General features: G+C 39.3%; 1 protein-coding gene across 7 annotated transcripts in view; it reads right to left on the bottom strand.

The window, feature by feature from the left end:
- LOC124859089 (WD repeat containing planar cell polarity effector) overlaps nucleotides 1–15,903 on the bottom strand; it is a 119,336-nt gene that overhangs the window by 73,476 nt on the left and 29,957 nt on the right. For 3 of the 7 annotated variants that reach the window (XM_047351594.1, XM_047351591.1, XM_047351593.1), the window contains 3 exons: nucleotides 9,053–9,137; nucleotides 6,823–7,020; nucleotides 3,235–3,279 (listed from right to left, as the gene is read on the bottom strand). In XM_047351594.1, the coding sequence (XP_047207550.1) occupies nucleotides 3,235–3,279; nucleotides 6,823–7,020; nucleotides 9,053–9,113 (304 nt within the window). In that variant the 5' untranslated portion in view covers nucleotides 9,114–9,137. Of the gene's footprint in view, nucleotides 1–3,234; nucleotides 3,313–6,822; nucleotides 7,021–9,052; nucleotides 9,138–15,903 lie in introns of all 7 variants that reach the window. The other 4 variants (XM_047351597.1, XM_047351596.1, XM_047351595.1 and 1 more) reach the window with 3 other exon arrangements.

Raw genomic sequence — 15,903 nt, forward strand, 5'->3', positions numbered from 1 at the left:
AGACTGAAAGGGCCGTGCAGCGTCAGAAAGGCAATGAACAACAGTACAATATCCAGATGACATGAAATAAATAAAGCTGTCTACAACTGTTTTAAACATTCCCACAAAATACACAAAGCATTGCACAAACTAAACAGATAAAAATAAAAAGGGCTAAATCACAGGCTTAATATTTAGCAATAACACTACATTAAATAACTAATAGAAATGTTCTCATCGTTAATGGAAAAATGAAAAAACAAATCACTGATGCATGATCAACAATACCACGGTGCCTTTTAACCTCTCAGGAACCTGCTTTCTATAGCTTTGTATAGTCTGTAGTCATGGGTCGCTGAAGTATTCAGCCCCCTTGAACTTTCCCACATTTTCTCACATTACAAATAGAAATTTGATGGATTTCATGTGATTGACCAACACATAGTAGCGCCAAAATCAACCACATGATCTGCACAGCCTAATATGCAATTTTCAGAGTCTTGCACATGAAAATAAAATGTGATTATTTGAGATTGGTTTTGCAAAAATTGTGTGGCAAAAAAAATGACAATTAGGCACAGAAATTTGTGTCCACCACACTCAGTGTATTTTATTGAGATTTTATACAAAGCAAGTAGTGCATTATTATTAAATGTTAGCTAAAGGAGACATGGTTTTGATTTTTTTTACTAATATAATCTGAAAATGGGGCATGCATTTGTATGCAGCCCTTTAACTCTGACACTCCTACAAAAAATCCAGTGCAAACAACTTGTCAGGATGTGACATTTTGGACTTAGTTTGTGGTTTTGTTTTGCTAGATGTTTCTTGTTTGAGGTTCTGTATTCATGTTTATTGCTTTCTGGCAGTTCTGGTTTCCTTTTGCCTCCCAGTGTGTTCTCCTCTCGTCATTAGTTTTCCTGTTTTTACTACTCAGTTTTAGTCCCCTTTACATTAATTGTCCATCTTCACTTTATTTCCTCTAGTTTATCTTTATTCTCCAGTCCCTCCTTTATAGGTTAGTTTTAGTTATGGTTTACTTTTATTCTTGTCCTCGTTTCCTCTGCTTCATTCTCAGTTTGTTCTATCAGTGTTGGTTTAGGTTTGTTTACTTTTGTAGTCAGGGTTTCTTTTACTAAGTCCTTAGATCTTAGGTTGTTGTGTTACCCCCCCAGTTTCTCAGTTTACTTTAGTTCATGGTTATTCTATTTTCTTATGCTTCATTTGATTATTTATCTTGCCGATAGGTTTGCTAGGTCTATGTTTCTCTTTATTGTTTTTTAGTCACTTCATCCTTGCTCAATCTTTGTATTTGTTTCACCTGTTCCTTCTGTCTCCCTGCCTCCTTGTCTCACCTGTTCTTAGTTCCTTGATTACCTGCATTTGTTCTCCCTCAGTATATTAGTTGGTTTTGTTTCATTGTCCTTTGCTGGTTCCTTCTTCACACCTTGTCTATGCCTTGAGTTCCGCATGTTCCTGCAGTGTTTCTGTAAGTTGTGGATCGCTACTCTGGTCAGTACCTGCAGTGTTTTTTGTTACGCTTTGAACCCTTTTTGAATAAAGCTGAAAACTGCTCAGAATGCTGCTGCCTAGCTCTTGTCTGCGCTTCGGTCCACCCCAAAACCACAATGTGACAACTGTTCTCAGAAACCACCTACTCAGAGTCCACCTCTGAGCTAATTGAGCTCACTATGAATACAGATGCTCTCTGAAGGCCTCAGAGGTTCGCTAGAGAACTTTAGTGAATACAGAAAGTGTATGGCACAGACATAAACCTTCCATAACAAGGCCGTCTATTTAAACTGACAAGCCAGGCAAGGAAAGCGTTAATCAGAGCAGCCAAGAGGCCCATGGTGATTGGAGGAGCTGCAGAGATGCAGCTTTTGGTACCTTTGCTAGTGCAGGCAGGTGTGAAATCCTGTTGGAAAATGAAATCAGCATCTCCACAAAGCTCGTCAGCAGAAGAGAGCATGAAGTCCTCCGAAATTTCCTGGTAGATTGCTGCATGGACTGTAAACTTCATAAAATCCAGTGGACATGGCACCCAAATCATTAATGACTGTGGAAACTTCACACTGGACCTCAAGCAACTTGGATTTTGTGCCTCTCCACCCTTTAGGTTCAGGTACTCAGATTTCCAAATGAGAGGCAAACATTTCATCTGACAAATTGACTTTTAACTGCTGAGAAACAGTTATGTCTTTTTCATCCTTAGCTGAGGTAAGACACTTCTGATGTCTCTGGTTTAGAAGCAGCTTAAAAAAATGGATGTGACAGTTTTGTCTATGTGAGGTGGCTTTTGAAGCTCTGACCCCAGTTGTAGTCCTCATTTTGTGAATCTCCCCAAAAATCTTGAATAGGCTTTGTTTCACAATCATCTTAAGGGTGCATTTATCCCTGTCTTGTGCACCCTTTTCTCCACACTTTATCCGTCCACTCAATTTTCCCTTAATATGTGCGGAAACAGCAATCATTTTGATTTTCATTAGCCGCATGCTATTATCATCAAAATTAACAGAAATAAATGTTGATAATGCTTTACTGTGGTTATGATGTCTCCATATAACATGAGTTTCATTTTTTGAATTGAATTACTGAAATAAAATAACCTTTGGAGGGGGATTTCTAGAAATAAATCTTGTTTGCACTGTATACAGTTTCTTTCTAACTCAGTTTCCCAAAGCATGGCACATGGACAGAAAGGCATCAGGCATGCTACAAAGTGAAAATATTACTTTTTTTTGCTTCATACATCATTTTTAAAAAAAAGATGGAGACCCTCTTTTACTGCAGTGCTGCAGGGGGGCGATTTTAGCACTTCCTGATTATTAGGAAGGCTTCCTGGCCTCAGGGCAATATGAGGCTGGACTGCATGGTGCTTCCTGCTATGTGATCTAGGAGAAAGTCAACAGTTTAGTTTTCGTATCGCTGTATGGCAGGACCCTGGGGTCAACAGGAACACAGGGAGTGTAAAAGATAGAACTGCAGAGACCCCGTAATCTGTGTGTGTGTGGTATGTGCATGTGTATATAAGGTTTTAGGGTGTAAATCCTTCATACTAATAGCCTTTGTGTGTACAAGTGCATGTGTGGTTAGGGGCTGTAAGACTCTGAATCATGCTGGACCAATAATCTGTGTGTCAGCAGGCAGCGAAAAGCCCTTCTTTATATATAGGGAAATCACATGCATTCCAAAAACAAGACACATGCAACTTATCTGAAACGCAAACAGACATCCAATATAAATACTATTTACCTGGCTCTCCTTTATCGTAGTACTGATAGGTGCCAATATCTGTATCTGGGGGGGAGAGAAAGTGAGATGAGCATCTTGCTGTCAGGGAAAAGCAGAAGACAGATCAGCAATTTCGCACCGTGGGATAAACAATCACTATCAGCTAGTGGCCTGTCCTGTCTGCTAGCAGCACAGCTTAGATAAGACCCAATATGGAAAGTGGGAAAGGGGGGGCTGGTGGTCCAAGACAGAATGGTGGGATATACAGAGGGGTAATAATAAAGACATGAGTGTACCTGAACCCATCCCACCTGAGGGCGAAATCTGACGTGTAAACATTTAAAAGTAGATGCAGAGGATGTGTAGCCCCAGAAACATATGACCAACATATACAAGGCATGCAACAAGCAAAACACACATACCGATAGATATGGACACACAACACAGACAAACTGCTGAGCTGAGGCGTTTCTCTAAGTGTTATTCCTGCATGCCCCAAAACCATAAGCAGCTGGTTTTAGATTTGCACAACACATCGTTTCTTTATCACTTGCTCTACTGCTGTTGCTGCCTCTGCTGCTGCTCCTGAGGCAGGGTCATGCTGATACAACGGGAGAGCTGAAACACACACACACACACACACACATACAAGTGTACTATACTACCTGTGACACAAGTTACTTTTGTTTCTTAAGGAGGATTTGGAACAAGAAACAACTACATATGTAAACTAACTCCATTTATCTATTAGATAATAGTGGACAGAGGTCACTTATTCCAATGGCACAGATGTAAAATTCCAGTAATCAAGGGCCAGTGTCCTCTATCTCAATATGTCTCTGCTTTAACACACTACTGAGGTCAGTAGCAGGGATCTGTGAAACTTGAGGAGATGCTGAGGAGACAGATTAGCCATTTGATTCAGGTGTGTTGGACAGGGGACACATCTAAAGGTTGCAGGACACTTGAGGACTGGAGTTTGACACCCCTGCCTTATAGTAATCATAAAACTAACTGCTTGTGACAATTGAAATAAACCCTACAAAGCAATGGTGGTCAGTTTAATGTAATTTGCTGACTTCTTTAAGCTGCTCTCCCACTGTTGCCACGCATGCTGGTAATTTTTTAAATCATGTTATTTGGGTCTGAACATGGTGAGATGAAGGTCATTTTCAAGTTATGTCACATCTTTCATGTTTGTGTCTCTCTTCTGATATGTTCCTGTGCTAAATAGTGTGTGTATAGTGAGATCAGTAGAGGAATTCATAGTGTTCTGCTGTGTCATGACTGAGTAAGTTACTTTTCCAGAAAATCATCATCTCGTTTAACTTTTTTATTTGCAGATTTGTCATATTTTCTACAGATCAATCAACAATATCCAGTTTTACCTTTTTGGACGAGTAAAAAAAAAAATCATAGTGCGCTTACATCTGTCTAGTATTGTCAATTAGATGTACTGTATTTCACTTCAAGTTGCCAAATTATTTCAGGATCCTCATTTAAAATTGAGATAATGCAGAAATTATTTTTCCGTACAATGATGCTTGTTGATGTCTCCTTGTGCAACAAGGCAAAGCTGTGGATGGAGAACTTAGCATAGCAATAAGATGCTTTTTCAATCCATATTTTTGTTTTTAGATGGACATGAGGAAGGTAAAGATAGGGAGTGTCACACTCTGGTGACCAGGTCTTTTTTTTCTCCGTATTTTTCCAAGATAGCAGACAAAACAGCAGGAAAACAAACAGAAAGGAATATGTCACCACCATCTAAGATATACAGCATTTCATAGATACATAGGTGTATAGACACAGACATTTCCACACAGACAGCCTCTGAAAAACACTATCTTTGCCGAAAGCTCAGCAGACTGTGAAAGACAAGGCAAAATGGAAGCATGGAGAAATCAAGAAAATGGAAGAAAAAAAAAGTAAAAAGAGAATTTCCGTTTGACAGAAGAGATGGACCGATTAGCAGAGTATCACACAAAAACTGCCAAAAAAAGTCAATTTAAAACTGTCTTGCAGGGAAGCAGTCATTGTTAGTTTTCCATTGCTTTCATAAAAAAAAAAAAAAAAAAAAAAAAAAGACTAGTTTATCATAGATAAGGAAGTTCCTGGTTGATTTTCTTTGATTTTTCTCAAAAATTGTCTGATTTTTAATTTCCATGAATGTAGAACTTATACTACCAAACATCTGAACCTGTGGTGTAAAAAAGCTGGAACAAATGGCTGGTAACAACCACTGAAAGATGTTTGCAGGTATAGTCTTTGATTAAGGAAGGTACAGGATTAAAGATACTGTCACAAAACAAAAATAAAGACCCAAAAACATTATGTATATACAAAAACATTAAAAGTTGGTGTTCCATGTTTTACCATAAGTACCTGAGTCTCAATAATAGAAAATCCTGATTATGTTTGCCAAAATAATGTTCTAAAATGCAAAACAAGCTAGATGATGCCATGATACAATATAGTCTGAAACCCTTATGCAGATTCCTTTCACTGTTTTGTACATTTATGCTTTTCATTTCTCCACAATCATTCATTCACAATCAAGATTACACACTATAATTTGCAATAAAGCTTTATTAAGTGGTATGTATACATTTGTTCTACTGTAAGCAGGCACATTTAGTTCACTTAGGTATTTTTATCAACTCATTTCTCACCTTTGGTTTGTGATTATTACTAATGCGTGTTTCTTTCATCGGTTTCTTACCTTCCATGACCCCTGGCCAGACAAAAGATGGTGGCCAGGGCTTGGAGCAACTAAATACAACTTGGGTTAATTGGGCTGGACCACCACGATATTCTTTAAAGTAGCTTTTTATATTTTGCTAAAGACTTGTATTAAAAGTTCAATATTTTAGATTTCCTTCATTGATGTTTAGTTTATTAACCAACTTAAATGTTTGTTTCATTTGTATTTAGGACTTATCTCATGTTTAGTTAACCTTAATGTGTTGGTCTGATTGTCTTTTAATATTTGTTTCTGTTTTAATTTGTGGAGAGGTATTTTCCTTAGTAACCCAAATTCACCTCTCCTCTATAACCTTTTTACTAAATTGGTTATTATGCAGCTTAAATGCAACTAAAATAAAACGTCATCATCTTTAAAACCATTCCACTAGTTTTATAAATGATGAAATATAGCAACAGGGTACATTACTTTTTAGGATCTCAGAGGAAGATGTAAATAGGCTCTTTTAGAGCCTGAAAACAAAGAAGGCCTCAGGACCTGAAAATATGTGTCGCCATCAAGCCTGAAAGCCTGGGTCAACCAACTGGCACCCATCTTCACAGAGATCTTCAAGGAGTCACTGGAGCTCTGTGAGGTTCCCTCCTGCTTCAAACGCTCCACCATCATCCCAGTACCCAAGAAACCCACCTGGTCATGAAATCCTTTGAGAGACTGGTGTTGAAGCACCTGAAGGACATCACAGGCCCCCTGCTGGACCCACTGCAGGTCGGCGATGCAGTTAACTTGGAGCTACACTACATCCTGCAACACCTCGACCACCCAGGGATGTACGGCAGGATCCTGTTTATAGACTTCAGCTCAGCCTTCAACACTATCAACCCAGACATCCTCCACCAAAAGCTCACCCAGTTCAATGTCCCGGCCTCCACCTGTCAGAGGGTCACCAGCTTCCTGAAGGACTGCCAGCAACAGGTGAGGCTGAGGAGCTTTTTCTCCCTCACAGGAACCATCAGTACCGGCGCCCCCTAGGGTGTGTTCTCTCCCAACTCCTCTTCTCTCTTCACACAAATGACTGCACCTCAGCGGACCCATCTGTGAATCTCCTGAAGTTAGCAGATGACACCACCGTTATTGGACCGATCCAGCACATCCACCAGCAACTTAACCCACTCAAGACTGTGGAGAGGATAGTGGAGAACACCACCCCCACATACCCTATACATGTATAGGGTAAACTTCCCACTGAATATGTCAAACAACACGAAACTGATTGGATTGAATCAGTTTCAATCACAGATGGAACTCAATTCAGACTATGCCATGACAGACACATGTTCTTTGAAAGCAAAACAGCTAAAACGTATTCAAGCGCAATTAATACGTTAAAACATGGAAGCTATTTTTTCATAAAACTAAGGCTCAAAGCCCCAAGACCCCAAATGATGACAGTTGCAACAAGTAAGATGGGCTAAGCAAGACCAAAGACCCATTTGCTGTGAGTTCAAAGAGATCCAAATGTAAGCATCCAATGAACATCTGAATTAATTTTCCTATTTTGTTAAGGTGTTAAATTATAATAGAGTATCATCCCTAACGTCTGCATCTTTCCTTCAAATGTTCTGTACAAATATGCTCAAGATGTGCAGACAGACAGCACTGTGAAATAGTATTTGATCTTTAAAAGATGTATTCTGTATTTTAAGATTTTGGGTCAGAATATTTAACAAATTTGAACAGAGAAAGACAACCGGAGTAATTATAAAAAGTTACTTTTAAATGACAATTTCATTAATAAAGCTATCCAACCCAACCTGGCCATAAGGGAAGTAATTGGCCCTCTTGTTAAATCATAAATTAGCTGTGATTAATCACTCATTTTGGTCTCATTTCACTAGCCATACTGAGGCCCGATTATTGTCAGGTATATAGAACTTGTCTGAAAACATGAATTAGGATAAAAGATCTTAAAAAGCAACACATCATGCCCCATTCTAAAGGACTCGAAGAAAAGATAACAAAAAGTCACATGAAAAGGTTTACAAAGCCAGTTCTAAGGCTCTGGGACTCCAGCAAACCACACCATTATCCATAAATAGAGAAAACACAAACAGCACTAACCCCTACCAGGACAGACCGGTCTATTGTAATTACTATAAGGGAACATTGATGACATTTTAAGGGGGCCACAAAAAACCCAGAACATCATCAAAAGCACATCAGGCCTCAGTCAAGGTCAGTGGTCATGATTTAACATTGAGAAGACTGGACAAAATGGTATGTATGCAAGACATCCCCAACACTTCTGCCACTTCATTCTGTGGACTAAAGAGAAAAAAGTGGAACCTTCTGGATGTGCCTTCTGTTACATCTGGTGTAAAAATTATTGTTTTGCATAAAATGAACACCATAGCTACAGAAAAACATAATGGCTGTAGGCTGATGGCCCGGGACTGCTTTGTTGCTTCAAGACGTGGATGTCTTAAAGTGATTGATGAAACCATGAATTCTGCTCTCTACCAAAACATTTTGAAGATTGTTCAACCATCAGTTTGTGACCTTAACCTAAAGCACACCTGGGTTATCTAACAGGACAATGATCTAAACCACACCAGCAAGTCCAGCTCTGAATGACCCTAGAAAAAATAAAAAAAGGGCTTAGTCAGAGTCCAGGCCTAAAGTCAGTTGAGATATAGTAACATGTCCTTAAATGGGCCGTTAATATTTAAAAACCCTTCAGTATGGCTGAATTAAAACAGCTCTGGAAGAAAGGTGGACATATGACTTTTCACCTGACTTCGCTGTATTTGTTTCTACAAAACAAAACAAAAGTTGTCCACGAATATTGCTCTCAATATTGCTTAACAAGTAGGTTTGTATTTAAAAAAAAGAAATAAATATGTTTACTGAGCTGATTAAGAGAAAATACCACTTTATGTGGACAATCAGGCACGTAACTGAGTGTTGTTGAGTAAGAGTCAGTGTCAGATAGCTGAAGTAGATTTAAGAGGGACAATGTGCCAAAACAAAGTGAGTGCTGACAGGAACCACCAGAACAAGACTGAGTGGGCTGAAACAGAAAGGAGACAATGACAGACTTTATAAAAGACAGGGAGGTTGAACATGGCGATAAGGCACCTTTAACTTGGAGCGAGTTCTTCGTGGACCACAAGTGCAGCTCAGCCAGGCAGAACGCCATCTGAAGGAGGAGTGTAACTCGAGTCTGCAGCGGGGGACAGGAGGCAAATAAAAGATGGAGAGTGAGTCAGGGCAGTCCGAACACTATCACACCTGTATATCTTGATGTGAACACAAACAGGCAGGTCTGTTTCAGTCAAAGGGCCCAGTAGAGCATGCATGAATGCACACATGCTTAGCAAACTTGTCTAAGACAACCATTACTCTTCACTGCGCATTTCTTTAGTTATTACTTTATTTGCTTTCAAATCGAATTAAAAGATGTTTGTATTTAGCGCCTTAAATTCTGATTGAATTAGGCAAAACACCTCTACAACTTTATTAGTCATTGCTAATCCTTTCAACATATGCAGATACTTATTGGTGCTGTCCTCACTATGTAACAGTAAAAAATGACATTGTTTGACATGAATATTATGAGCCATGATAACATAGAAAACTGAGCTGCGTGGCACCTTTGTCATTTCATTAATGCATTAAAAAAGAAAGGAAATCAAACTTATGAAACATAAAATATAACATTTTAACATCCAAGGATTATTATTTGATTCATTTCTTTTGTTTCTAGTTGTCCTTTCATTTCTATTTTTAACAATTTCGGAATCCAGTTCTGACCTTTCCGTGGTTCTTTGATACGTTCAAATAATGATTTAATTATTTTACAATCAGCAGTTTTCCACATATAATGTTTACTCCGTTTGATTTTATGTTTGCTTTTTTTATCACTACGAAGGGCTTCCAGTTATTCTGAAAGTTTACAGCAGTTCTGTTGTGAACCAGCTTATAAATCATTCTTCAACTTTTCAATTCAGTCACAATAAACTTCAACTGATCAGTAGGGGTTGTTTTTTAGCTGTACTGTTGGTGTGACTGCCAATTGAAAATGATTAGCTGGAGTAATGGCATTTGCAGTAAAATCCATCAAGGGTGTAATTTAATATGACCTTTTCTATGGAACCTGATAACTTGCCTATAACCCTGCCTCCTCTACCTGTTACACCTGTATTTCTGGGGAGATTCAGAGAAACGTTGCAAGTAAAAAATGCAAAGAAAAAAAAAAAAGACTTGCAGATGACCTCGGACCGACATTAAGAAGGGTCAAGGGTGGAAATGCTTGCCCCATCATTCACACATCAGAGTTGAGCGGTGGTAAACACACACTTTGGAGCTGACAGCTCAGACAAAGCAGGCTGCATCACTCAAATCAGCTAATGAATGCGCAGCAGGTTAGATGCTGATGCCATCCCTCCCATCTTTATCACAGGTTATACTGCAGCCAGTTAACCTTTTAAACCTGTTGCTTTTTCTGGTCCTAAAGTATTTAAGGTATGTTCACAAAGTCAATGTATTTCAACACAAATGAACTGAAACATTTTAGATTTTTTCATCATGAATTAAGGACGGGAAAAAAAAGACATCACTGCCACCACCATAGCTTTGGTGAAGCATGGTGGTGGCAGTGTCATGCAATAATGGTATAGCACTGCTTCTCTACAACTGGTCTTCCAATGATAGTTCCAATAAACAACATTTACAGCCTAATAAAACAGCACACGCTCATAAATAAACCAGTATATTCACATATTTTGGCAAATTTGCTAAAGAAGAGCAACATGCTTCACCTATGGTGCACATGGTGTTTTGCATGTTGGGTCAGAAGTGCAATTTTGGCCTCTTCTTTCACACATTTGTTGTGTCCCAAATGAATGGTGGTGGCAATTGGCTTTCTCTTAAAAATCTTTTCCTGCCAGTCTTTCATAAAGACTAGATTTGTGGAGTAGAAGTCTAATATTTGTCCTATCAACAGATTCTTCCACCTGAGTTGTGGATATCAACAGCACACCCAGAATTACCTTGGGCCTCTTGGCAGTTTCTGTGACTACTGCTCATCTTGCTCAGCCTGCCAGTTTAGGTAGATGGCTCTATCTTGGTATGTCTTGGTCTCACCACCATAAAAGTTTTCAGATAATGGATTGAACAATGTACAGTGAAATGTCCAACACTTGTAATATAATAACCTAAACCTGCTTTAGCCTCCTTAAAAACTTTCTAATCTCTCTGCTGTGTTCCTTGGTCTTCAGGATGATGTCTGTTCACCAATGTTCTCCAACAAACCTCTGAGGCCTTCACAGGACAGCTGGATTTATACTAAGACATGATTACAACCAAGGTGGTCTCAGTTTAGTCATTAGGTGACTTCTGAAGGCAATTGGTTGGGCTGAATTTAGGGTTATCAAAGTAAAAGGGGCCCTGTATCCTTTTTTCTTCCACTTTATGGTTATGCTCTACTTTCTGTTGTGTCTGTCACATGAAAATCCAAATAAAATAAACAAAAATTTCTCGTTTTACAGTGAGAAAATGTAAAACAATTTTAGGGGTTATAATACTTTTGCAGGCCACACAGGTCAGGTGACTGTAGTGGATAAAGTACTGTATGTGTCACAAAAGCCTTTCATTTTCCCTTCCATACACCTCAGAAACCCACCTTCCAGGCTTCTTCCTCTTATTTTCTTGTATCTTCTCTTTTATCTTTTTTCTCATCTCTTTCTCTGCTTTTCTGGGTGTAGGAATTCAAGAATTGTGTAAGAACCTTTAGAAATGTGCCTCTGAAATCCCCCCCTCCAACTTGACAGGCATTTGTTCAGCTGCATCATATTTTTAAAGTCACTGTTTGCAGAGCTCACAAAGGATCAAAATTATCTCATTGTGCAAAAGAAAGTGGGAAAATGGTAAATAAAAAAATCCACAACATTATTCATGTACCATGGTGCAGTGAGAACAGACATCATTATAAGAAATAGACATAAATGGACTGAATTCATAGAGCATTTTTCTAGTTAAACCGACCACTCAAAGTATATCACATATAGCCACATTCATCCAGTCATACTCACTGACACGCACATCAGCATGTAATTTGGGGTCAACTGGCACATGCCACCACCCTAGGGGTACATTGACATGTGGGCCGGAGGTTGCTGGAATCAAACCCACAACTCTGCGATTGCCAGACGAATAACCTTCAGGTGGTCATGTAGAACGCTCAAGGTGAAGAGGATTTGTTCAGTATCTGTGAGTCCAAAATCTCTGTGGTCACCTGAAGAGGGCTGTGGACAAGAGATGCCCTCCCAATGTTGGAGAAATTCTTGGGTGGGCAAAAATGGCCAAGTCAAAATGTGGCATGTTGATAGACTCCTACTAAAGAAGATTAAATGCTAAAAGTAATTCAAAATGTGTTAACAAAGAAGGCATGCATCCTTATGCAACCACGTGATTGTATTTTTGTATCCCCCTCTTTAGTAGAGGGGTGGTCCCTTAGTGGCTGAAACTACAGCAAACAGCTGCAGGCCATTTAAGTTTTCTGTGTTAACTGCGGCATGACTTTCAACAGATTATTCATATCTGATTTTAAAATGGTGGTTTCATTTAATATCTCTGTGTTGAGCATTTTGTTTTACATTCTCTACCTCAGACATGACACTGATGTTCTTTTGCATACTTTTTCAGATATATATATGAAATAACTCTTTAAGCTCTTAAAAAGGCTTATTTTTTAATCACATACTGTCTGTAAAATATAAAAAACAGCAGCAGTTCTTCCAGTTCAAGCCTCTGTCACCTCAATGATAGATCTGATTTTTTTCCACCACCAGACACAGCATGATGTACAAATAAACACACCCAGCACGCTGCAAAGGTCCTGGAGAGCTGCCACACTTATTCAGATTTCTGGCTGGAGTTGCTCTGGGTTACCTGTGCGTGTACAAACAGGGCACAGAGGGCTGGGTGAAGGGTTGGGGGGGGTTGAGGTTATTGTATCCTGTCTTTACACTACTAAAGAGACTGCTTTAACATCAAAGGACGGGACGGGGGGGGTTACTTGCCTTCACTTTCAAAGACAGTCCACAGGAACTACGACCTTGTCTGCTCTTTGCATCTCTTTCTCTGCTCTCCTATCTCTGTCCCCTCTGGGTGAATGCAGAGTGTGAGAGTGTGAGAACATCTGCTGCTGTTGGTGTTTGCGTACCTACAAAGACTGTTCCTTTACAAGAATGACTGAAAATGTGTGTGTGTGTGTGTGTGTGTGTGTGTGTGTATGTGTGCAAGCGTACTTATAACAGAAAACTGATATATGTTTAAGTGAAAAACATCAAAGGGTTCCTACACTATTTGCATATTAAAATCCCATTCCTTTTTAACTTCTGCATTTTCTGTTTTTCTTTTTTTTTTCTTTTTAGAAGTTTAGGCAAATTTTGACCATTTAAATGTAAATTTACAGGAACAATTTGAATGTAGGCTTTTATAAAATGCATGGTAAAGCTCATCAAATAAATATGATTGTTTTCTACAACAATCATATGACTTGGGTCCTGTCCACCCGAAAAGCCGACTTTTTCAAAACAATCTGTCGATTTGGCATTCTAACAAGTTCCACGCGATTCAGCATCTGGAAATAACTTTGTCCTAACGAAAACGTCAAAAACACAAAAAACCTAGAGCACAGAGTAACTAGAGTAACAGGCCAGTATGTGATGATGTATCACTGTCAGACACCAAAAGAGAGAGCAGTGCATGCACAGAAAGCTTGGATGGTGATGCTATGGCATCATGTGCACCAAAATGTTTTGGTGTGGAGAAGTGAGGAAGACGACACAGGAGGAGTTAAGTTTGATCAACTCAACTCCAACTAAGAGCGACAGAGTAACAGAACCTGCCAAAAACGCACGTCTGCAGTCTGGGTGTGTGTCGAGCCCCCTAGTGGTCTCCCACAAGGGACCCATTTCAAGATTTTTTCAATCTGGGACACAAGCCACAAATGTCCAGGGCCTTGCTTTCAGGTGGTGGAGTAGTGGCATCACAGCAAAAAGAGTGATGCGATGAATTACAGGGTTAAAGAGCTGCCATAAGGTGACTGACACGAGTCTGTCAAAGGCTTATGGCAGTCACACACCCTGCAGCACACACACGAACCTTCACCAGGCATCAGACGCATAACAATTACCTACCAGGCTCTGAGTAGATTTGTTAATTTTCCTTCCGGACCTATGGCTCCAGCCTTTAGCTTTGATCATTTATTTGCCCATGTGTCTCTGGTAATAAGCTTCCGAATACTATATTGCCAAAATATTTGCTCGGCCTTGACTCGCATATGAATTTAACTGACAACCTATTCTTTATCCATATAGTTGAATATGATGTTGGTCCAGGCTTTGCAGCTATAAGAGCTTCAACTCTCCCAAGAAGGCTGTTCTCAAGGTTAAGGACCATGTTAATGGGAATTTCTGTCCAGTTTTCCAGAAGCACATTTGTGAGGTCTTAAGACTGAAGCTGGATGAGAAGGCCTGACTCTCAGTCTCTGATCTCCAATTCATCCCAAACATGTTGTCCAATTAAGCTCATCCAGATCAAACTGTCTCACGTCTTTCTGGACCTTGCTCTGTGCACTGGTGAACAGTTGGAAGAGGAAGAGACCATCTCCAAACTGTACCTACAAAGTTGGGAGCAGGGAATTTTCCAAAATCTCTTGCTCTGCTGAAGCATTCAGAGTTTCTTTCACTGGAACTGATGGATCAAGCCCAGCACCTGAAAACAACCCCACAGCAACCACTTTCTTATAATATTTAGGAGCAAGGAAATGTCCCGACTGAACTTGTTGCACAGGTGGCATCCTATCACAGTACCACGCTGGGATGCATTCAGCTCCCATTCTTTTACAAATGTTTGTAGAAACAGTCTGCATGCCTAGATGCTGGATTTTATGCATCTGTAGTCACAGAAGTGGTTGGAACACCTGATTTCAATTATCTGGATGGGGGAGTGAATATTTTTGGCAATAGAATATATCTTTAAACCTTTACACTGTATTTCTGGTCACTTCAACTTTCCTTTTTTCTTTGTTTTGTTTCTCTCAAAGAAACTGCTTTCTAGTTTTGTCCTACTCTGTTATTTAATGTAATGATGCATTTAAACCGTTGTTTTTTAGTAGGATGAAGATAATACAACTTCAATGAAAAATAAGAGTATATTTTTGGGGGGGTTTCCTCTTATCCAAACCTATGTTTAGTGGCTCAACTACAGCTACAACAATATTTACATACACCAAAACATATTTCTTGTTATTGAGGCCAAACAGCTAATTCTTTGTCTGCTCTGCCCAGACAACCTTTCTCCAAAAGTCATTTGGCTTGTGCACATTTTAATTCAGAATGCTATCAGTGCATGTTAATGTTAAACTGTCTACTGGTGACAGTGACACTGGTGTTCAGACACTGGTGTTCAGCCAGAACAAATCATAATTGTTGTTCTTGAACCAACCAATTTCCTTTTGTTACATTGAGCCAGCTTAGGCCAGGTGTGTCAACTTGGGCATAATTATGTAACATAACAATGAACATCAGAACTGGTTTTGGAAGAATGACATTAAACTTCCTGAATGACCTCGCCAGTCCTGACCTTGATCCTGTTAAAAAAAAAAAACATGGAATATGCTTAAAAGCCAGCTTTATCTCAGGAAAACAAGCGATTTAAATGAACTGTACCAATTCTTATAAATAGAATGCATCCAGCTTGATTTATGCTAAGTGAGCACTAGCACCAGTTTATAACTGGAACCGGTTTGGTAGGGCTGGGTCTTGACAAAATTCATATGTAAACCTCCCACACGTAATACCTCAGATTTTTCTGTTTATACCAAAACCTTTTCATTAGCTTCTTCAACAGCAGGACGGAACTGTTTTACAAGAATATCAGATGTCAGTAACACCAACTAATAATAATAAGTGCAGAAATTA

Source organism: Girardinichthys multiradiatus, chromosome 22, assembly GCF_021462225.1.
Source record: "Girardinichthys multiradiatus isolate DD_20200921_A chromosome 22, DD_fGirMul_XY1, whole genome shotgun sequence".
Classification (NCBI taxonomy): domain Eukaryota; kingdom Metazoa; phylum Chordata; class Actinopteri; order Cyprinodontiformes; family Goodeidae; genus Girardinichthys; species Girardinichthys multiradiatus.